The following is a 25,003-nucleotide window of genomic DNA, read 5'->3' on the forward strand; positions in this document are numbered from 1 at the left end:
CCTCACCGCATGGAACCATCTGTAACGCAATCGTCTCTCTGGGCACATACTTTCATCCCTGTTTTATTCCTGTTTCCTAAGAACCTGTGGATGCTGTCCAGCCACAACCAAAGCCTATTTAGGGCTCTGGAGGTAAGTGATTATATCAGCAGTCAGTCTGGGCTCGCCCGCAGATGGAGCCCTCTGTGAAGCCGTTTTCCTGTGGCGCCGCGCAGGCAATCCGACACATATTTAAATCTCCTCTGTTTTTCAGGGAAACAAGTTACAGGACACGGCATGGGACAGGGATAGAAATACATACACCATCCTGGGCTCTGGCTAGGACGCTATAGAGAGAGATGGAGTGAGAAAGAAAGAGAGAGGAAGGTTAGAAAAGGAAGAGAGAGAGATGGAGAGAGAGAGCGAGACAGAGCCAGAGAGCCAGAGAGGTAGATAGGCTCAGCCAGTGGTTCTGACCTGGGTCAGGTCCTTTATTAACCTGGTGGAAGAGAAGACTAGAGGAGCCCTAAAGATCCCTCTGTGGTTTCCACTAAGGCTCAGACTATGGAGTCTATGGCAAATCCCATAGATCTGTAGTGTTCGGATCTCTGTCTGTCAATGGTTCAGGATGAAGGGGTCAGCTTGCTGAGAGATCACCTTGGTTTAATATGGAACTCCTACAGTGGGAAACAGCTGGTGACACCATGCGTGGAGCAGTTTGTGGAGAGTGTCCTATACATGAGAGATAGTCAATAACACCAGGCAGAACAGGGTAGTATCTACAGGATTACAACCTGCTGACACAGCGCCGAAAGGTCAGGTGAATCACATCGATATTTCAGGGGCTGTCACCTGCAATGCAAACAAAGGAAGGGGTGTCGACGTGCCGCTGTGTCGAAAGAGTGAGGGATGAGGGAACATGGAGAGAACATGCGTCCATCTATTTGTTCTGTTCAGAGAGGATAGACACAGTAGCTAGATGCCTGAGGACATTTCCCATTGTGCCCCTGCTCCGCACCACAAATAATGTCATTCTTCAAGCCTCTAATACCCCCTTTGACGGCTGCTCTGATTTACTATCCTATGTCGTATATTCCGGAACTCCATACTATTAGCGTATCATCGGATAATAAAATACCACATGTATGCTCACATACAGTACTACCCCAAGGGATGAGCGCCTGATCATAAAGGACCCAGCAGGCCCAGACAGCTCTATCTATATGAAGAATCTAAAGAGCCTTCCTCCTGTCCACTCCAACCAGCCCACTGGCACTGATGCCTGACTGCTACAAACACACAAAGAAGTTCCCCTAGTAGTGCCCAGGCTCTCAGACCCACGAGCTGGGCAGCACCTCCCCTCGATATGGCCCTCTGTCAGCAGCCTGTGTACTGTGTATGTGTATGTGTATGTGTATGTGTATGTGTGTGTGTGTGTGTGTGTGTGTGTGTGTGTGTATGTGGTTGTGTGTTTGTGCACTGGGAGCTGGCTCAACCCTGGCCAATATGGCCCTGGGTCAATCTGAGCAGCCACACTGTCATGGCCGTGCACCCATGGACAGACAAACACAGGGCAGCCAGGAGACCAGATCAGCAGTAAGTAGTAACCATGTCACAGCTCCCCAGATACGTTCTATTTGGATAAGTATTAGAGAAGTCACCCAGTAGGGCAGGGTTCATCAACTAGACCATTTGTACTCAGCAAATTGACGCAAGAAGCACAAACAGATGTTGTATTTGACAAAAACATAATAATTTCAAACCTTGATTACATTGGTACACAATCACATACAGTATGTCTCTCTATTTACGAGTGGAAATATTTGGGAATAGATTTCCTAAATTAAAATAATTTTGAGGTGAATTCCTGTAACTATGTGCGCTGAGAGTCGGGAAGCAAGTTCAGGGAGTGAGTGTTTTAATAAAATAAACGGAACATAATATAAAACAAGAACCTCGAACAACGCACAGACATGAAACAGAAACAATAACACCTGAGGAAAGAACCAGTGCTTCATCTGACATTCAGAAAGTACCTGTACATGAAATTCCCTGGTGGCTTCAAACTCCATACCAAAGTGAAACACCAGGCCAAAGAAACTAGTTGATTACACTGTAAAGTGAAAGAAAAAACTATTTTAACGGATGCATGTTTTATGCAACGTGGGACTTATGGGTAAAATCTAGCCTCTTCACCTCGCTGCCTCTGCGGATCCACAGAGATCCCAGCAGCAGATGTCTCCGTGTGCGGTTACCGCCGTAGCTCTTTGGTGTGGAACAACTTCGGGATGAACGCCATCACCATCCAAACCTGCTGAACACCAAAGAGCATTGCCCTAATCTGTCAACACAAAACATTTACAGCACCTCACACTTTCTCTCACACTTTCACTCCTGCAGCCTCCCTGTGGATTTCCAGAAGGTAAATAAAGAGCCAATACAGAAAACTGAGTTTGTTATTTTACACTCCTGTTAGACAGTGATATGAATACTGAACAGAGTCCACGGTTAACATCTGATATTAAACTAACCAAATTATGGAATAATCAATTACCCACATTTATTCATTTCCCTCACAAAAACAACTCTGTCCTGCAAATAGGCAGTGTATATGAACATATTGTGCATGGCCCTGACAGATGTTCTTAATTAAAGTCTGCAGAAGGAGGAAATTCTCTTGAGGGCTTAAGTTTAAATTAGCTCAGGCTACTTCTGTTATTACACTAATACGTACTGTGCTGAAGGCTCCCAATTTCGCACAGCCCTCTGAGCATTGTTGACTCTAAATGGACTTCTTCTTGCACTCCAAGCAAGCAAGAGTTTAGCAGTGAGATATATTGAAAATACAATTGCCTGTAGATGATTTGAATAAAACCTCTTTATCGTTTCCCAATACATGGGAGGGTGGGAAAGTACATTACGTATTCATGTTTTAAATACATCCATATATACATTACACACAGCTATAGGTAAATAATAAGGGGCAAATGAACATATTCTCTTGGCGGAGTGCTTTGAGTGAGATTGGGTGCAACAGCTCTCTAAAACTTCAGAGGAAAGTGGCAGGCGGGGATAGGCATGCAAACCCAGTCTGCCACTCTGTCATCAAATTTAAATCACTCTCAGGAGCACAAGTTCTCTCTCAAAATGATTTAGGGCCATTAAATAGCTTCCCCCAGAGCGCCCATGGCTTAAGATTATAATATCTACCCCCCATGTGTAAAAACCATGATCTTGCATCTTGAAAAATTAACCATGTTTGAAAAATTTCCGAGACGCACTCAGGCTGTCTTTGATAGTTTAAACCAAGCCTGTGATTCTGATGCACACAGGCACACTTCCGCCATTATAAATCTAGATGAGAGAGAGAGAGAGAGAGAGAGAGAGAGAGAGAGAGAGAGAGAGAGAGAGAGAGAGAGAGAGAGAGAGCGAGAGAGAGCGAGAGAGGAGACCCGCATGATTTTACCATTTTAATGACATGGCTTTCTGGATGGAGACACATTGGATATGTACATTATGCAGTGTGTGGTTTTCCTGCAGATCTGGAGGACCCGGCTGGATGTGATACTATTCATTGCCTTGAGTCGTCCAGGTAAAAATATTCTGCAGCTGTTGCTGCAGTGCCGGATGACAAGTCATAGCACACGGCCATCTAATAAAGCCTAAATCACTTCCCAACATGCAGCACACCGCAGGCTTTAACTACACACACCATTAGAAATCAGATACAGTGTCTAAGACACAACCTGCCTACAGAGATACTGTATGTTTAATGCAGGCGTGTCCTCAAGTTCCTCTTCAGACATTGACCTTCACTGGTGAGAGAAAACAACTTGGGCCAACTCCTCCGCTCCTACCCATTAACATGAATACATGAATATAAAACACTGTAGCCCTGCCAGCACCAGCGACCTGTTCTTTATGTGTGTTTACTCCCCATTAACATCAGACTGCAGCGCTATAGATGACTGTAAATACGAATGTGAGATATGAAGGACTGTTAGTACACTACATTAAAAAGCCAGCCTCGCTATTGGTGGAATATAGAAGCTGCATGGGCTTTAGATATTGGAGAGAATGTCCCTGTGTGAAACTTGGAATCTTGAGGAGCCATGTTAGTGATTCCATTCTGGTTGGTCGGGCGTTTCTGAGTCAGTCAGTGTGGTCAGTCAGTCAGTGCGGTCGCTCGGTCAGTCATTCAGTGTGGTTGCTCGGCTCAAGGCTGTCGCCGGCCTGATATTCCTGACTTGGTATTCCTGAATGATCACAGGTGGATGGAAGGCCAACTGCTCTGGGAGAAGGGGACTGACTGAGTACTCAGTTCCTTTCAATCAATGTGACACACTAATTTATCAAAGCAGTCACAAAATCCAAAATGGATTTCAAATCCAATGGATCAGTAGGTGTTAGAGCACATTGCTGGTAACAATGAACAGTATGTCACTGTCAATGTAGACAGTTCTCTAAGTCACTTTGCATAAAAGCGTCTGCTAAATGACCATATTATAAAATAGGTTATCTATTTGTACTGGATTACTGTACTCTACACCAGGTTTTCTCAAACTCGGTCCTTGTTGTGCTGCAAAGTGAGATTAAAATGGATTTAATTGTAATTTGTTGATAACGATCTATACAAAATACTCTGTATTGTCAAAGTGGAAAAAAATTCTAACATTTTTAAAGAATTAATGAAACATAAAACACTAATATATTTACATAAGTATTCAACCCCATGGGTCAATACATGTTAGAATCAACTTTAGCAGCAATTACAGCTGTGAGTCTTTCTGTGTAAGTCTCTAAGATCTTTCCACACCTGGATTGTGCAACACTTGCCCAATATTCTTTTCAAAATTCTTCATGCTCTGTCAAATTGGTTATTGATCATTGCTAGACAACAATTTCCACGTCTTACCATAGATCTTCAAGCAGATTTAAGTCAAAACTGTAATTTGGCTACTGACGAACATGCACTGTCTTCTTGGTAAGCAACTCCAGTGTAGATTTGGCCTTGTGTTTTAGGTTATTGTCCTGCTGAAAGGTGAATTCATCTCCCAGTGACCGGTAGAAATGAGATAGAACCAGGTTTTCCTCTAAGATTTTGCCTGTGCTATCTCCATTCCGTTAATTTTTTATCCCGAAAAATTTCCCAATCCTTAACGATTACAAGCATACCCATAACATGATGCTGCCACCACTATGCTTGAAAATATGGCTAGTGGTACTCAGTAATGTGTTGTATTGGATTTGCCCCAAACATAATACTGTATTCAGGACAAAAAAGTTAATTGTTTTGCCAATTTTTTTGTAGTATTACTTTAGTGCCTTGTTGCAAACAGGACACATGTTTTGGAATATTTTGTATTCCTTCTTTTCACTCTGTTAATTAGGTTAGTATTGTGGAGTAATTACAATGTTGTTGATCCATCCTCATTTTTCTCCTATCACAGCTATTAAATTATCTTTTAAAGTCACCATTGGCCTCATGGTGAAATCCCTGAGTTAAGAAGGGCGCCTGTATCTTTGTAGTGACTGTGTGTATTGATGCTTAATAACTTCAATTAATAACTTCACCATGTGTAATTAATAACTTCACCATGCTCAAAGGGATATTCAATGTCAGATTTTTTTTGTACCCATCTACCAATAGCTGTCCTTCTTTGCAATAAATTGGAAAACCTCCCTGGTCTTTGTGGTTGGATCTGTGTTTGAAATTCACTGCTCGACTGAGGGACCTACAGATAATTGTATGTGTGGGGTACAGGGATGAGGCAGTCATTCAAAAATCATGTTAAACACTATTATAGCAAACAGTGAGTCCATGCAACTTAGCACATTTTTACTCCTGAACATATTTAGGCTTTCCATAACAAAGGGGTTGAATACTTATTGACTTGAGACAATTAGGCTTTTCATTTCCATTCATACGTAAAAATGCTGAATAACATAATTCTACTTTGACATTATGGGGTATTGTGTGTAGGCCGGAGACCAAAAAATTGAAATGTTATAATTTTTCAATTCAGGCTGTAAAATAACAAAATGTGGAAAAAGTCAAGGGATGTGAATACTTTCTGAAGGCACTGTACACAACACAATTTATATGTGCATTTATAAAACAAGATGAGGCGTTGAGGCTTTTTTTGTTTGGAAATACAAAAACGTTCCTGAATTTTCAAGGCCATGGGATACCTGTGAGGTATGATGGGATGCCTGGCAGGGTTGTGGTCAATTCCATTTAAATTCCAGTCAATTCAGGAAGTTCACTGAAATTCCAATTATCTTCAATGCTTTTCGATGAGGAAAATTCAGAATTGGAATTTAAATTTGGTTTACCTTCTGAATTGAAATGGAATTGACCCCAACCCAGCTATATGGTATCACAGCACAATTGTGGGTCCTGAATTACTACTACTTCCATAGATAATAGAGACAGAGAGGACTCAACAGGGAACTTCATGCCCTTCCTCATCACAGTCCTGCTCCAAGAACACTGCATCCAAATCTCCAGTTCCAGTTCAACACCTCTCTGACATGAGCCTGGAATCTGCATCCTTATTAATATTCAGAACGAGTCAGATTTAAAACGTCATCCAATTATACCTGATCATTTTGTGACTGACTCAAGCTGATTGCCTGATTGCAGTTACCAGAGAGCTGCCATGATACCATGACTTCAGAACTTCTCCAAGGTTGTGTTCATTTGGCACCACGGACAAAAACTCACTGAAACAGGGAGGGACTCCTTGGACATTTAAGAAATGCGCATTTTAATTTTCTGTTGCAAAATGTTTTAAAGCATTCTGCTTTCGTTCCCTAATGAACACGACCAGGTTATTAGGCAGAGCGAGAGAGAGAGCAGCAGCCTTTGAGAGGGCTATAATATTCACAGTGCTGAGCAATAAGGGTCGGGATGAAGCCAGCATTGTGATACTCGTTAGTATCGTGGCAAGGAAACAAACCACAAAGCAGATTTAACTTCTTCAGAGTAAACAGCCCTAATGTTGGAAACAAACATCATTATGTTGTCATCCAGAGTCACATTTATTTATTTTCCAAGCTATTGCACACAATATTTTACATATATCGCAATACTGGTATCGTCACAGCCCCATGAGCCATGGCGCTGAAGACGTGTCCAGGAGTGGCTCTGTCTATCGGGGGCCCTGAGGAAGGTCAAGAGGGCTTGGATGGCTGTATTATTATGACAAGGTGAGTACACTCAGCCTCAAACCTGACAGCTAGGGAGGCAACCCCTCACGCCTAGAGTAGACGTCTGCGGGTAACAGTGACAACCTTCACAGTCACACCGCAGTTACACATTCTGACTCGCCTCCCGCCTCTCTCCCTCCCAATTTCACTTATTGATGCATTTTTCCCAGAGTCATATTTCATTGTGATTTAACTAAATCTTCCAGGCCACATTTTCTTTTTTTTCACCTTTATTTAACCAGGTCGGCTAGTTGAGAACAAGTTCTCATTTACAACTGCGACCTGGCCAAGATAAAGCAAAGCAGTGCGACACAAACAACAACACAGAGTTACACATGGAATAAACAAGCGTACAGTCAATAACACAATAGAAAAAGAAGAAAGTCTATATACAGTGTGTGCAAATGGCGTGAGGAGGTTAAGGCAATAAATAGGCCATAGTAGCAAGTAATTATAATTGAGCAAATTAACACTGGAGTGATAGATGTGCAGATGATGATGTGCAAGTAGAAATACTGGTGTGCAAAAGAGCAGAAAAGTAAATAAAAACTATGGGGATGAGGTAGGTTGATTGGATGGGCTATTTACAGATGGGATATGTACAGCTGCAGCGATCAGTTAGCTGCTCGGATAGATGATGTTTAAAGTTAGTGAGAGAAATATAAGTCTCCAGCTTCAGCGATCTTTGCAATTCGTTCCAGTCATTGGCAGCAGAGAACTGGAAGGAAAGGCGGGCAAAGCAGGTGTTGGCTTTGGGGATGACAAGTGAGATATACCTGCTTGAGCGCGTGCTACGGGTGGGTGTTGTTATGGTGACTAGTGAGCTGAGATAAGGCGGAGCTTTACCTAGCAAAGCCTTATAGATGACCTGGAGCCAGTTGGTCTGGCAACGAATATGAAGCAAGGGCCAGCCGATTAGAGCATACAGGTCGCAGTGGTGGGTGGTATATGGGCTTTGGTGACAACACGGATGGCACTGTGATAGACTACATCCAGTTTGCTGAGTAGAGTGTTGGAGGCTATTTTATAAATGACATCGCCGAAGTCGAGGATCGGTAGGATAGTCAGTTTTACTAGGGTATGTTTGGCGGCGTCAGTGAAGAAGGCTTTGTTGCGGAATAGAAAGACGATTCTAGATTTAATTTTGGATTGGAGATGTTTAATATGAGTCTGGAAGGAGAGTTTACAGTCTAGCCAGACATCTAAGTATTCGTAGTTGTCCACATATTCTAAGTCAGAACGGTCCAGAGTAGTGATGCTAGTTGGGGCGGGCGGGTGCGGGCAGCGAACAGTTGAAAATGCATTTAGTTTTACTAGCGTTTAAGAGCAGTTGGAGGCCACGGAAGGAGAGTTGTATGGCATTGAAGCTCGTTTGGAGGTTTGTTAACACAGTGTCCAAAGAAGGGTGAGGTACAGAATGGTGTCGTCTGCGTAGAGGTGGATCAGGGAATCACCCGCAGCAAGAGCGACATCATTGATATATACAGAAAAAAGAGTCGGCCTGAGAATTGAACCCTGTGGCACCCCCATAGAGACTGCCAGAGGACCGGACAACAGGCCCTCCGATTTGACACACTGAACTCTGTCTGAGAAGTAGTTGGTGAACCAGGTGAGGCAGTCATTTGAGAAACCAAGGCTTTTGAGTCTGCCGATAAGAATACGGTGATAAACACAGTCAAAAGCCTTGGCCAGGTCGATGAAGACGGCTGCACAGTACAATCTTTTATCGATGGCGGTTATGATATCGTTTAGGACCTTGAGAGTGGCTGAGGTGCACCCATGACCAGCTCGGAAACCGGATTGCACAGCGGATAAGGTACGGTGGGATTCGAAATGGTCAGTGATCTGTTTATTAACTTGGCAGCTTTCCAATCTTTAGGGATCTCAGACGATACGAAAGAGACATTGAACAGACTGGTAATAGGGGTTGCAACAATGGTGGCGGATAATTTTAGAAAGAGAGGGTCCAGATTGTCTAGCCCAGCTGATTTGTACGGGTCCAGGTTTTGCAGCTCTTTCAGAACATATGCTATCTGGATTTGGGTGAAGGAGAAGCTGGGGAGGCTTTGGCAAGTAGCTGCGGGGGGTGTGAAACTGTTGGCCGGGGTTGGGGTAGCCAGGTGGAAAGCATGGCCAGCCGTAGAGAAATGCTTATTGAAATTCTCAATTATCATGGATTCATCGGTGGTGACAGTGTTACCTAGCCTCAGTGCAGTGGGCAGCTGGGAGGAGGTGCTCTTGTTCTCCATGGACTTCACAGTGTCCCAAAACTTTTTGGAGTTAGAGCTACAGGATGCAAATTTCTGTTTGAAAAAGCTGGCCTTTGATTTTCGTACTGACTGCGTGTATTGGTTCCTGACTTCCCTGAACAGTTGCGTATCACGGGGACTATTCGATGCTATTGCAGTCCGCCACAGGATGTTTTTGTGCTGGTCAAGGGCAGTCAGGTCTGGAGTGAACCAAGGGCTATATCTGTTCTTAGTTCTACATTTTTTTGAAAGGGGCATGCTTATTTAAGATGGTGAGGAAATTACTTTTAAAGAATGACCAGGCATCCTCGACTGACGGGATGAGGTCAATATCCTTCCAGGATACCCAGGCCAGGTCGATTAGAAAGGTCTGCTCGCAGAAGTGTTTTAGGGAGCGTTTGACAGTGATGAGGGGTGTTCGTTTGAACGCGGGCCCATAGTGGATGCAGGCAATGAGGCAGTGATCGCTGAAATCCTGATTGAAAACAGCAGAGGTGTATTTGGAGGGCAAGTTGGTCAGGATAATATCTATGAGGGTGCCCATGTTTACAGATTTTGGTTGTACCTTGAGAGGTGCACATGGACAGAACACAACCTGATTTAATTATCTCTAAACTGTGCTGAGTGCTGACAGTACAGTGGTAAGAGGTATTTCTGAGGGAGAGGTTTCACACAGTCATTTGTAAGGATTTTGACATTCCCATATCTGGAATCATCAAAACTAAAAGTGAACAGCAAGGTGCTTCAGAAAAAATGCAGCCGAGGCAGCAGCAACACAGGAAACTACTTTGTTTATTTCTCCACTTAATGTTCTATTTTTGTGGTGATTTTAATAAAGTAATGGTCAAATGAAAAGAGCACCCAGCCTGAGTCATCTTGATAATAGGATGTATCACACATCATTGTTCATTCTTCTTCTTCTGCTCATTGATCTCATCTGATTCCTTCCTGTGGACCTAATATCCCTGCAGGGTATATTGGGTCATTTTTGTTGAACAATTGAAGCAATGTGGAAATTACTGAGTATGAATCTGATTAAAATACACAGAGAAATATATAACATTGACTATGCAGCCTAGTAGTGTCCCACTGTCCCTCTAAGAATACATTACCATTTCAAATAAATATCACAATTCAAGGCCAGATATCCAAACATCAACTGTTCCTAGGTTGTGAGGAGTGAGATGTCCTGCCGACCATCTTGAGAATGAAAGCCCAGTGTCTGTATAACTAGAGCCACACACACACACAGATGACAGGACTGAGCGAAGGAGGAAGAGATGCAGTGAAATCCCTATGTTCGTTTCACCACTGTAACTGGAGCTCTGTTAAAGAGCAGTGCATTCCCAAGTAATGCAGTGATTTATCTGCTTTATAATGAGCAGCTGTTGTGGGAGACAATAGCCCTGCAGCGGCCTGCACCGAGGAAGGAGCTTTCAGCAGCTAATGAGGCTGTCCTAGGCTGAACCACTACTCCACTACCACCCTTACTCTCCCTACAGTACAGAACAGTACAGTACAGGGACAGAGCTCAGGAGTATGAAGGAGGGAGGGGAGGAGGGTCGGTGGCACAGAAACCTGAATCACTCAGAGTGAGAGAGCGAGCGAGAGAGGGCCCGGGTCCAACCACGATACATTTTGGTACGGCAAACAGAATCTGACAGAACATTATACCTCTATTTTGCTCAGGCTGTATGCCTATGACATTTTGTAATAGTGCAGTAGCATCTTAGAATGCAAAACGACTGCATGTCTTGAGCAGACATAATGTAGAGCTGGCCAAAACCTGCCATTCTCTGGTGTGTTTTGCATCAACTGTTTCATCCTTGTGATATCCTGGTCATTTTTTAATAAGCCCATTGCAAAATATAATGCAGAACACACCTTGCAGCATGCACCACCCTAAGTACACAAAAAAAATATTCCCTTCTCCAAGTCAACGTACAGCTCAAATCAAAGTGTTGAGTTACAGCAGTACCTATCTCCTACACCCACTGGCCCCAATAGCAGAGGATGACTTGTCCAGCATTAGACAAAGCCAGTTTAGCAGCTAGCCAGTGGAGGGGTCTGATAACTGGCCCTGTTCAGACTAGGGATTTCCCTCCCTTCCTCCCAGCCAGCTGCTGAAGACTGTCTGTCACTCATTCACTCAGTCACCCTGCCTCCTCCTTCACACAGCACGAGAACCAAGCCAGTCCACTGCTCCACTTCCTGCAGCATGGATAAAACACTTAGCGAAGAGAACAGGACAGTTCCCAGCTTCCAGACAGCATGGGAAAACACAGTGAAGAGAACAGGACAGTTCCCAGCTCCCAGAGCACTCTCCACACGTCTCCAACGTGTCCAGAGTGTCCGTTTGACAGAGGTTGACAGTAATTCTGCTTCTGTATGTCAGAAAATTGTAGCAAAATGGATGGTGCCATGTATGGTCCCTCTGCAATTAGAAGAGACCATACAGGCGTTGGTTGTACCATGTTCGCTGCAGAGGCTTTATAAATTGATGATGGGTGCTGCAGTTCATGGTAGACGGCTGGGACTGGAGAGTGGTTATGAAATGCCCTTATCACTCAAGGAGCTCTGAGTGAAGACAGCCATCCCAGTCCTCGGCTCACTGAGCCAATACAATGGAATAGAGAGGGGAAAAGGAGGGAAAGTGAAAGAGGGTGAGTTCATCGCAGATTGATGGGAGAGGTGAACACTGCACTGAACAAAGTGGCAATCTGTCTAACTAAGCCTGTAATTTCACAGTGCAAGGTAGGGGAGCGAGGTGAGCAGTAGGAGTAACAAACTGATAATCCACGGTCTACGGGTGTGGGAATCGACATGTCCAAACTGTTAACACTAGAACCGCTAAAGCAGACTTTTTTGACTGCTCATTAATTTAAAACAATTATTACTCTGCCATTTTAAAAACCATGCCCCCCTCCGTGCTTGACATTTCCTAAATATGTCAATATAAAACACTGCCATTGTTAGAACCTTAATATCACTAGCAGAACTGGAGTTAGAACCAGTTTTATGAGGGCGTGCGTTTTCCTCCTCCTGACATTAGGGTCTGCTCTGCTACACCCGACAGTGGAATGTGCCATGCCCAGTTGATAATCACCCCGATAATTGCCTCGAAACTGAACCTAAACTATATCTAAACTAATTTCACTAACAGGTGAAATAAATGAAGTAAAGTATGGAGTAGATGAGTGAGTTGATGAGTGAGGGGAAGCGGACCATACAAAATTATGTAATCACCAATTGCGAATGAAGAACAGAGTGAGCCATTTTATTATATTGGTATATTGTGATTATAATCTCAAATATCAGTCCAAAGAATCCAAGCAGTTTCATCAGTCTACTATAGCCTACTTGGAGTACACAGTGATAGCGTGTGTAATTTACAACTGCAAAAAGACCAAGACGAATGGATGCACATGCTGCGTTAGCGCTGCTACAAGATCTGACTGAAAGTGACTACAATGGCAGGGAAGAAATTCACTTCTTAGGGATAGCCCCCTTTTTTTCAATTTTCGCCTAAATGACATACCCAAATTTAACTGCCTGTAGCTCAGGCCCTGAAGCAAGGATATTCATATTCTTTGTACCATCTGAAAGGAAACACTTTGAAAACACTTTGTGGAAATGTGAATTGAATGTAGGAGAATATGACACAATAGATCTGGTAGAAGAAAATACAAAGAAAAAACCAACCGGTGTCTTTTAACCACCATCTTTGCAATGCAAGAGAAAAGTCACTGTTAAAGCCATCACTCTGGTTGTAATTCCGATAGTGTCCACCAGATGGCGGTAGTGCATGTGCAAAGTTTCAGATGGATAGCTTGGAGTATGAATGATCCTCAAGGCTTTTAGTGTGAAGTCCCCAGGTACATTGTGCAAATCGTGAAGGAGACGTTCGCATTCATATTCCATTTTTCTGCAAGAATATCATCAAATCTGTATACTTGGACTTTGATTTAGCTTTCCAAGTATTAGTAGGCATATTATAGCCAAGTTCAACAATTGCAAAACAACCAGTTTTCATAACTTCATAACTCTGAATATCCTGATAATTTTTGTCCAAAATGAAAAGTTATGCTGTCGTACAAGGTTAGAAGCTACATTTTATGACATATATATGGTTTTCAGCCCATTGGCTATCCAGCTAGCTTTGTTTGATCCCAATTGGTGCTTATTTGACAAAGATACAGTTGTTCAAGTGATGGCCGCCCCCGTCATCGGCGTGCCATGAAGGTGTCGCTCTCTGACCAAATATGGTGTCCTATAGGATATACTACACCCCTAATGAAATAGTGAAGTCTTGTTACCTTCTATGATCTCTGAGGAATAGATACAAACGTGATTTGACTCGTTCAAAAAACATTTAGGGTGAGATTTTCACAGATTCCTTTCTTTGCAAATTGAACGAGTGGAAATACAAAATTGATCGTGCATGCTATATGGACCTTTTTAGGATATGAAAAAGGATTTCATCTAACAAAACAACACTTCATGTTATCTCTGGGACCCTTTGGATGATAAATCAGAGCAATATTTCAGAATGTAAGTACACATTTCACCTTCAGAGGTGAATTTACCAAACCTATCGCGTTGAAAAAAGTGTTTTGTTGTTAGGAGCTCTCCTCAAACAATAGCATGGCATTTTTTCGCAGTAATAGCTACTGTAAATTGGACAGTGCAGTTATAATAACAAGAATTTAAGCTTTCAGCCGATATAAGACACTTCTATGTACCGACATTTGTTGTTACTCTAAAATCTGCGATCATGATATTATGTGCTGCATGATTCACAACTGTCATTAATCATGACTTCTCTGATGATTATTCTTCTGATTCTGAGCCTCAGCCTTAATAACCTACACCTCCAAGGCCTAAGCGCAAAAAATCCATAACGGTGTGCACTGAGCAGGTGCCCGCGCCACTACCAAATGAAACAGTGAGACAAGAGAGAGGAAGGGACGGCACGGTTAAGATAGAGCAAGCCGGTGACAATGCTTCTGGCCAATTAATAGCACAAAATGTCATCAATGAGAGAGCAGGCTTTACATCTCAAGGAAAAAACAACAACAGCAATGCACTCACCAGCTTTCATTGTTTATGTGACATGGACAAAGGCGCACACGGAGCAAGGAGACACTGCCGGGAACCTGTCTGTTGACGGATGAGCCGGAAGTGTTCGTTCATTTCAATCCTGTATGTCTGCGGCGCATTCGTTGGCCTGATTGTATATATGTAGAGCTTCTGGTCAGACATGTATGTGATACTTTTCTTTGGAGAAACCATGTCACAGGATCGTTTCAGAGAGATCATGGTTTAACTTCATTTTGATGACAAGGAAAAAGACAAATTCGCCATTGGTATCTGACATATAAATAATTGACTCTTTTTTACTGCTGTCATAGACACATATTCATTACAATGCCATTATTGCTTTTGTGTTGATTTTCACTATTTATCAAGCACACTTGGCGCTTATAATTATGTTTAGGCTACTGATGTTTTCATCACTTGACCGCAGTCTTGCAGACTAGACTGTGTGTCTTGGTCGTTGTGATATATAAAAAATGTGTCACTATAAAAAAGAAGCTATTACCCTGTTCCAACACATATACTTTCTGTTTGATATTTGTATCGAAGGCACTTGAATTTGTGTTGTTTTTTAATAGTTGTTTGACATATAGCCCACAGTAAGAAACTAATGAACATGCTATTGTTATTTGAAATAAAATAAAAAGTATATTGTACTGTTACCGTAGGCCTTCATAAACACAAACAAATTATTATTTTTTGCGATAGCGTAAATGAAATGTATTAATTACACTGTTAAGAGTGTTGCAGTGAAAATGACTGCTCATTACCATGAAGGGGGGTCCCTCGAGACCCAGCGGTTTTAGTGTTAAGGAGAAAATACATACACAGGCCGGCTAAAGTATTTAGGAAACACACTGCTAATTGGACACTTTGCCATTGTGTGTACATTACAATGTAAAAGGATGAATGCCAAACGCTGGGCAGGCAGCTAGGCTTTGCCTCCACTAGAAGGTTGGGTTCTGGCACCAACTGCATTTTAATGAACAGCTGCTCGTCTCTCCCTCCCGCCTGCCCAGCTTCCCTCTCTCTCTTCGTTAATGATCTATGACTAAGTGAATTGAAGTTGACCCAACCTTCTTCAGCCTCTTTGTAGGTACCCACACAGTACACGTGTGCCTAAGAGACTTTATCATAAACTATTTTTTCCAAGTTTATTTTCTTCATATAGTGACATTTTCATTCATTGGAGGAAAATGTCCTGAACTCTCAGCATAAATCAGTGATAGAAGTGTGACCTAATTTAGACATTTTGAGACCTTATGACAGCACCTTTGGCCGATGGGAAGTGATGACCGGGTCAGTGAGCCAGTGAGTGAGTCTATTGGATAAGGTGCAGTTGCGCTAGCTGTTGATGAATTACTTTTTAATGATAAACTAGCTGTGCGGCGAGCTACAGCCCTGGTCCCACGCTCTGATCAAGGTCACTGAGCTGTGGCTGTATGCTCCGAGTGGCAAATACTGCTGCTGTATGTTGTGGGCATCCTATTGTTGGCACTCAACCCTTAACTATCCTCCCCCTAACTTGACTATTTCTCTCACTCTCCTCTCTCTGTCACCATCCACATCTCTCTCAAAATGTCTTCCCTCTCTACTCTTTCTTTCTCTCCATGGGTGTCCTGTGTCTTTGTAGATGAAAGCCTTCCAGTGCTGTTGTCTTGTTGGTTCATAACTAAGTGTTATGTGGAGTGTGACAGTGTGTGTGTGTATTAACATATGTGTTTTCTGTGTGTCTCTATATTTTTATTGTTTACATTTTTTATTTAGCCTTTATTTAACTAGTCAAGTCAGTTAAGAACACATTTTTATTTTACAATGACGGCCTACCCCGGCCAAACCCTCCCCTAACCCGGACGACGCTGGGCCAATTGTGCGCCACCCTATGGGACTTCCTATCACGGCCGGTTGTGAAAAAGCCCAGGATCGAACCAGTGTAGTGACGCCTCTAGCACTGAGATGCAGTGCCTTAGACCGCTGCGCCACTCGGGAGCATATTTCCGTTTGGCTGGTGCCTAGCCGAACTGAACGAGTGTGCTCGAATAATTCCTTAAAAGACCTTCGCTTGAAAAACTAGGAAAAAGCAACAATAGTAATGTTTGTCCATTTTGAAACGCCTTACCCAGTATACACTTCTTCAAAATAGAAAGAAATCTGTCATTCATTTTGATGTTTTTGATGAGATCTTAGCTGTGCAATTTTGAATCTGACTAGGATGTTTGGTGCAGTATTTCTCAAGTGAAAAAAATTGCATGAGGATGAGTCACCTTTCATTGAATGATAACAACTGTCGTCCAATCGGCGATGAAGGGGGTGTAGACTTCGGCTAACACTTCGGCTTGCCTTGAGAGAAAATTGTTGCCGAAGTCCAAAACTAATAAAGACATCACAAAATGTTGTCATAATATACGCATAAAGTGTTCAGAACTGTTTTGGCTGGGAAGCATGCAGACGCCTTAAGACTTGCTGTTACAATTGGAACGCTCACCGCAGCCTCCTGTGTACACTCTACACTGTTCTGTGCGGCGCAGCGTGTCACGCACAGAGTCTCGCTACTGTCAGGGAGAGATCTATCTGCTCGAACACCCTGAAACTCTCCTCTCAGTGGGTGACAATCAACCCCTGAAGGTTACAGAAGAGCAAGTTCATTAGGCATACATAACCTCATGGAAATTGTAGTTTTCTAGTTTTTGGTTTTTGGCCCCAAGGTGTTGCTGTGAATGTTGGTCCCCATTCGAAGTCAACTTAATTACTATGCATGTCATGACGGTGAGTGCTGACAGCATTTATGTAAGTTAATTAGATAATCTTTTTTCATGATTGGAGGATGACACCGTATCAAGCAAAAGTGTCTAATTGGGTGTATAGAACTTTAATTTCTCAGTCAATGTAAAAGCAGTCATTCTTGTAGTAATGACGCTCATCTCCATATCTCTTTAATCAGTTAATTATGACATGCAATAGTTGCTGAATACAAGTGACTTGGTCGATGCTCTGTGTTTTATTTAAGAGAATTATTCAAGTTGAGTAAAATTTTTTGCCATTTAGCAGATGCACTTGTCAGTGCATTCAACTAAGTTTAGTAGGAAAAAACAACCACATACCACAGTTATTCCGAGTTACTGAGTTCCTCAGTATTTTCAATATACTGAAGTAGAGACAGGACTGAATAAATAAATTGAGTAGAAAAACAACAGAAGTTGAGCCGAGACAAGAAGAGTAAAGTGGGATGTTAAAACAACTTGAGATCTGTTGAAGCAGTGACACAGACAGTTCCCAGTCCAGACTCCAATCACCTGCTAATGTTCAACACAACACCTGCTACTTCAGCAAACAGCTTGCTAGCTGATGCTCTGTCCCCTTGATGAAGAATGATTGAGCGCACATTCACTGTGCCTCATTGCGCTTAAGAGGTTACAATTGACGCACACGCATGCACAGAAACACTCTGTCTCACACACACAGCACAAACACACACACACACACACACACACACACACACACACACACACACACACACACACACACACACACACACACACACACACACACACACACACACAGAGATGATTGGTTTTGTTCAAGCTCAATTACCCCAACCGCAAGGACATTCCACATTCGATATATATTCATCAAATCATAGTAAGCTGAAAACTGCATCAAATTCACATCAGATGGAAATGCAGTCTGAAGGATCTGGTGAAATCACTTAAGAGAGCTTGGAGACCAAGCAGAGGCCAGCTAATATGACACTGGAGCTTATGGCCCGAGCTCCTGCCCCATTGCAAATGCACAGCTAATTTGTAATTGAATATCAAAGGGTATGAATAGGGGGAAACATTCAATTATATTTCCGCCAGCGGAACTCATCAATCAACCTCTCCAATCGCACATTCTCCTTGCTGCTTAAAATGCTACCTCGCCCCACAGTGCACTTTTTCTCATTTTTCCGAGACTTTCTTGGAATTACACTTTTATCCCGTTTAACACTTGGCTGGGCTAATATGCTGTGTTGTGCTTTACACTTGGAGGAGGAAGAGATATGACATATGCACTGCATATTTCTGTCAGACAGTCAGTGCTGAGTGGGGGAAGAGATGTGACACTTTTGAAAATGTACTTTTCTCATAAGGTCTGAGTGGCTGCATTCGGCAGTAGGAGGAAAGTAACCCTGTTTCTCTTTACTGATGATATATGAGTACACAGGCCCGGGGACATGAGTACACACAGCACAGTGTGTGTGCATGCATGTGTCCTTAGAGCATCTGATGAATTGTGGGGGCAAACGAGGCCAAAACATATTACACAAGTGTTCCACAAATATTCCTTGGGCCTCTACGGCCCTGCATTAGAGTAGACAAGTAAAATCAGTAAGGACGAGAGGAAATATTAATATCAAACGTCCTTGATGGCCAAATGGGTTTATGTAATGTAAGGTGTGATGGCTGATGTCTCCACAATTCTAGTGTTAGTGCTGCTCTGCTCCTGTCCTGGTCACATCAGGATAGAGTCATTACTTTGACCTAGTCTGACTTCTCTTCTGAAGAAGACACGGAGTAGAAGGGAACTTGGGCAAATGTGGCATAGCTGTCTTCACTAAATAATACTAACATTTTACTCCAGTCAAAACCTCTCCTCTCCCATTCCCAATGATGTGTTATTAATAGAATATTTTAATAGAACATACTAGACAAACGTACTAGACAGGTTAACCCAGGCCCTGCAGTGCCTAGCTGCACTCCCATTCCCCAGGCGCTCTCATTTGTTGAATTCTGTAATCGTAAAAGCCTTGGTTTCATGCATGTTAACATTAGAAGCCTCCTCCCTAAGTTTGTTTTATTCACTGCTTTAGCACACTCTGCCAACCCGGATGTCCTAGCCGTGTCTGAATCCTGGCTTAGGAAGACCACCAAAAACCCTGAAATTTCCATCCCTAACTATAACATTTTCCGACAAGATAGAACTGCCAAAAGGGGCGGAGTTGCAATCTACTGCAGATATAGCCTGCAGAGTTCTGTCTTACTATCCAGGTCTGTGCCCAAACAATTTGAGCTTCTACTTTTAAAAATCCACCTTTCCAGAAACAAGAATCTCACCATTGCCGCTTGCTGCTATAGACCACCTTCTGCCCCCAGCTGTTCCCTCGACACCATATGTGAACTGATTGCCCCCATCTATCTTCAGAGCTCGTGCTGTTAGCTAACCTAAACTGGGACATGCTTAACACCCCGGCCATCCTACAATCTAAGCTTGATGCCCTCAATCTCAAACAAATTATCAATGAACCTACCAGGTACAACCCCAAATCCGTAAACACAGGCACCCTCTTAGATATCATCCTAACCAACCTGCCCTCCAAATACACCTCTGCTGTCTTCAACCAGGAGCTCAGCGATCACTGCCTCATTGCCTGCTTCCATAATGGGTCTGCGGTCAAACGACCACCGCTCATCACTGTCAAACGCTTCATAAAACACTTCAGCGAGCAGGCTTTTCTAATCAACCTGGCCCGGGTATCCTGGAAGGATATTGACCTCATTCCGACAGTAGAGGATGCCTGGTTATTCTTTAAAAGTGCTTTCCTCACCATGTTAAATAAGCATGCCCCTTTCAAAGAAAATTGAACTAGGAACAGATATAGCCCTTGTTTCACTCCAGACCTGACTGCCCTTGACCAGCACAAAAACATCCTGTGGCAGACTGCATTAGCATCGAATAGCCCCCATGATACGCAACTTTTCAGGAAAATTAGGAACCAATATACACAGGCAGTTAGGAAAGCAAAGGCTAGCTTTTTCAAACAGAAATTTGCATCCTGTAGCACAAACTCCAAAAAGTTCTGGGACACTGTAAAGTCCATGGAGAATAAGAGCACCTCCTCCCAGCTGCCCACGGCACTGAGGCTAGGAAACGCAGTCACCACCGATAAATCCATGATAATTGAGAATTTCAATAAGCATTTTTCTACGGCTGGCCTTGCTTTCTACCTGGCTACCCCTACCCCAGTCAACAGCCCTACACCCCCCACAGCAACTTGCCCAAGCCTCCCCCATTTCTCTTTCACCCAAATCCAGATAGCTGATGTTCTGAAAGAGCTACAAAATCTGGACCCCTACAAATCAGCCAGGTTAGACAATCTGGACCCTCTCTTTCTCTTTCTCTAAAATTATCCGCCGAAATGGTTGCAACCCTATTACTAGCCGGTTCAACCTCTCTTTCGTATCGTCTGAGATCCCCAAAGATTGGAAAGCTGCCGCGGTCATTCCCCTCTTCAAAGGGGGAGACACTCCAGACCCAAACTGTTACAGACCTATATCCATCCTACCCTGCCTTTCTAAGGTCTTCGAAAGACAAGTTAACAAACAGATCACCGACCATTTCGAATCCCATCGTACCTTCTTCACTATGCAATCTGGTTTCCGAGCTGGTCATGGGTGCACCTCAGCCACGCTCAAGGTCCTAAACGTTATCATAACCGCCATCGATAAGAGACAATACTGTGCAGCTGTATTCATCGACCTGGCCAAGGCTTTCGACTCTGTCAATCACCACATTCTTATCGGCAGACTCAACAGCCTTGGTTTCTCAAATGACTGCCTCGCCTGGTTCACCAACTACTTCTCAGACATAGTTCAGTGTGTCAAATCGGAGGGTCTGTTGTCCGGACCTCTGGCAGTGTCTATGGGGGTTCCACAGGGTTCAATTCTCAGGCCGACTCTTTTCTCCGTACACATTAATGATGTCGCTCTTGCTGCTGGTGATTCTCTGATCCACCTCTATGCAGACAACACCATTTTGTATAGTTCTGGCCCTTCTTTGGATACAGTGTTAACTTGTTATGGATAGGGGGCAGTATTTTCACGGCCAGATAAAAAACGTACCCAATTTAATCTGGTTATTACTCCTGCCCAGAAACTAAAATATGCATATAATGAGTAGCTTTGGATAGAAAACACTCCAAAGTTTCTAAAACTGTTTGAATGGTGTCTATGAGTAAAACAGAACTCAAATGGCAGGCCAAAACCTGAGAAGATTCTGTACAGGAAGTACCCAGGCTGACCATTTCTTGGCCTTCTTTGTCATCCCTATCCAAAACAAAGGATCTCTGCTGTAACGTGACATTTTCTAAGGCTCCCATAGGCTCTCAGAAGGCGCCAGAACGTTGAACGATGACTTTGCAGTCTCTGGCTGAAAAACAGTAGCCCATTTGGTAAGTGGTCGATCTGAGAACAATGAGACGGGTGCGCGCGTGAACGTGAAGAGTCCATTTTACTTTTTCAGTCTTTGAACGAAAACAACGACTCCCGGTCAGAATATTATCGCTATTTTATGAGAAAAATCGCATAAAAATTGATTTTAAACAGCGTTTGACATGCTTCGAAGTACGGTAATGGAATATTTTTTGTCACGATACGCGTCCGCGCGTCACCCTTCGTTACCCTTCGGATAGTGTCTTGAACGCACGAACAAAACGCCGCTATTTGGATATAACTATGGATTATTTGGAACCAAACTAACATTTGTTGTTAAAGTAGAAGTCCTGGGAGTGCATTCTGACGAAGAACAGCAAAGGTAATCCAATTTTTCTTATAGTAAATCTGAGTTTGGTGAGTACCAAACTTGGTGGGTGTCAAATTAGCTAGCCGTGATGGCCGGGCGATCTACTCAGAATACTGCAAAATGTGCTTTCACCGAAAAGCTATTTTAAAATCTGACATAGCGATTGCATAAAGGAGTTCTGTATCTATAATTCTTAAAATAATTGTTATGTTTTTTGTGAACGTTTATCGTGAGTAATTTAGTAAATTCACCGGAAGTGTTCGGTGGGAATGCTAGTTCTGAACGTCACATGCTAATGTAAAAAGCTGTTTTTTGATATAAATATGAACTTGATTGAACAAAACATGCATTTATTGTATAACATAATGTCCTAGGTGTGTCATCTGATGAAGATCATCAAAGGTTAGTGCTGCATTTAGCTGTGGTTTTGTTTTTTGTGACATATATGCTAGCTTGAAAAATGGGTGTCTGATTATTTCTGGCTGGGTACTCTGCTGACATAATCTAATGTTTTGCTTTCGTTGTAAAGCCTTTTTGAAATCGGACAGTGTGGTTAGATTAACGAGAGTCTTGTCTTTAAAATTGTGTAAAATAGTCATATGTTTGAGAAATTGAAGTAATAGCATTTCTAAGGTATTTGAATAACGCGCCACAGGATTCCACTGGCTGTTACGTAGGTGGGACGATTTCGTCCCGCCGACCCTAGAGAGGTTAATGCAACCGCTGTATCAGATTTCAAAAAAGCTTCACAGCAAAAGCACACTTTGCAATAATCTGAGTCCAGCGCTCAGACACCAAAAGAAGCTATACAGATACCCGCCATGTTGTGCAGTCAACAGAAGTCAGAAATAGCGTTATAAATATACACTTACCTTTGATGATCTTCATCGGAATACATTCCCAGGAATCCCAGTTCCACAATAAATGTTTGTTTTGTTCGATAAAGTTCATCTTTATGTCCAAATACCTCCATTTTGTTCGCCCGTTAGGTTCACTATTTCAAATGGAAGGCGCGCGCTTACTAAGTGAGACAAAAAGTCAAAAAAGTTATACTACAGTTTGTAGAAACATGTCAAACGATGTATAGAATCAATCATTAGGATGTTTTTATCATAAATCTTCAATAAAATTCCAACCAGACAATTCCTTTCTCTTTAGGAATGAAGATGAACTCAGCTCGCTCTCAAGGCCCGCGCGTGACTGAGCTCATGCCTTTTTCTCAGACACCTGGTTCCATCAGCTCTTATTCTCTCCCCATTCACAGTAGAAGCCTGAATCAACATTCTAAAGACTGTTGACATCTAGTGGAAGCCTTGGGAAGTGCAACATGACCCCACAGACACTGTATATTGGATAGGGAATCACTTGAAAAGCTACAAGCCTCAGATTTCCCACTTCCTGGTTGGATTTTTCTCAGGTTTTTGCCTGCCATATGAGTTCTGTTATACTTACAGACATCATTCAAACAGTTTTAGAAACTTCAGAGTGTTTTCTATCCAACTCTACTAATAATATGCATATCCTAGCTTCTGGGTCTGAGTAGTAGGCAGTTTACTCTGGGCACACTTTTCATCCGGACGTGAAAATACTGCCCCCTATCCCAAAGAGGTTTTAATCTAGGCTACTGTAGGTCAAAATTCAGATTGTTAACTACCACAATAAAACCATTATAAAGTTGTTACCTGGTTATTGTGGTCAAGTAAAAGTATAGGCCTCTGTGGTGTATGATCAGGTTTTGGGGAAAAATAAACAAATAAAAATCAAATGACATTCTCTCGACCGGCAGCCTTCTCCTGCTATGCCAAACATTTCTGTCTCTGTAGCATACAGTTCCCCACTCCTACACCATAAATGCTGCTGTGGGTGCGGGACGCGGCTGCTGCTGTGGCACTATCAAATATGCTTAACTTAATCTTCAGTGAGCGCGTTTTCCCTCGTTGGATAGCGGGTAGGGTCGGAAAGGAGGGTAGGGTCGGGAACAGGATTTTTTCTTCTGGTTAACTTGATCTCTGGCTCCCTCATGTCATTTGTGTGTCTTAATTATTTAATTAAACAGTGATCTTAAAGCATCAGACAAGCTCAGTGCATTTAGTTAATTTTATTAGAACACATAGGGTGTGTCTTTATACAGTATGTAAAGATACACATAAAATCATGTACACCAATCGATTAGTCGAAAGAACAGACTACTCGGCCGACCAAGATTATTTGGGGTCGGGGACAGCCCTAAAATCTTTGGTCGGAGACGTCGGCGTTGGCTACGTCCACGCCTATCCCCCCACCGCTGCTGAAAAAAATCCTAGGGGAAACACTGTTGGACTTGAGCCACAATATAAGATAAACAATTAGAGGCAAATAAGATTCAATTAAGCCAGCAAAGTGCCAGGCTGCTGGGATCGAAAAACGTATAAAGCCACGGGTAAAGATTGCCACGGTTGACTCTTCTTTACTTCACAGAGGACGGCCCGCCTTTCATCCCAGCTACTGTACTCTACCCACCACCAGAGCACTGGGGCGGCATATTTCACTAATGCACTGTGGGGGAAGTTGGAAGTGAAATCTTTAAATGAGTCAGATTGCTGCGGCTGCACCGAAGAACAGATGAAGCCAACAGGGAGCAAGTAGGGCTTTTGGAGAGAATAATTGCGAAAGCGCCTTCAATCAATTAAAGTGAAAGATTAAAAGAAAAAACAAATGTACTTTCTGCAAAGGTTTATTCAATCAATGATTAAAACAAATAGACAATTAACCTGTGGGTCCCCATTGAAATGGATGATAAGATGCGGGTATAGACTCAGACTGGCTAGTAAGGAGACTCCCTGCTCTCTCTGACTTGACACACAGATTTAGGGTGCGTCCGAAATGGTAACCTATTCCCCAAAAGTAGGGGAATAGAGTGCAATTTTAGA

General features: G+C 42.8%; 1 protein-coding gene across 4 annotated transcripts in view; it reads right to left on the bottom strand.

Annotated features, from left to right (window-relative positions):
* The window catches only part of LOC115197410 (tetraspanin-9), a 319,821-nt gene that overhangs the window by 166,802 nt on the left and 128,016 nt on the right, over positions 1-25,003 (bottom strand). The window contains exon 1 of one of the 4 annotated variants that reach the window (XM_029758904.1): positions 14,532-14,556. The exons of the other annotated variants lie outside the window; for them this stretch is intronic. Coding sequence (XP_029614764.1) covers positions 14,532-14,541 — 10 coding nt within the window. The 5' untranslated portion in view covers positions 14,542-14,556. Of the gene's footprint in view, positions 1-14,531; positions 14,557-25,003 lie in introns of those variants that run through there. 4 annotated transcript variants of the gene reach the window in all.

The sequence above is a fragment of the Salmo trutta genome, chromosome 7 (genome assembly GCF_901001165.1).
Source record: "Salmo trutta chromosome 7, fSalTru1.1, whole genome shotgun sequence".
NCBI classification, from domain to species: domain Eukaryota; kingdom Metazoa; phylum Chordata; class Actinopteri; order Salmoniformes; family Salmonidae; genus Salmo; species Salmo trutta.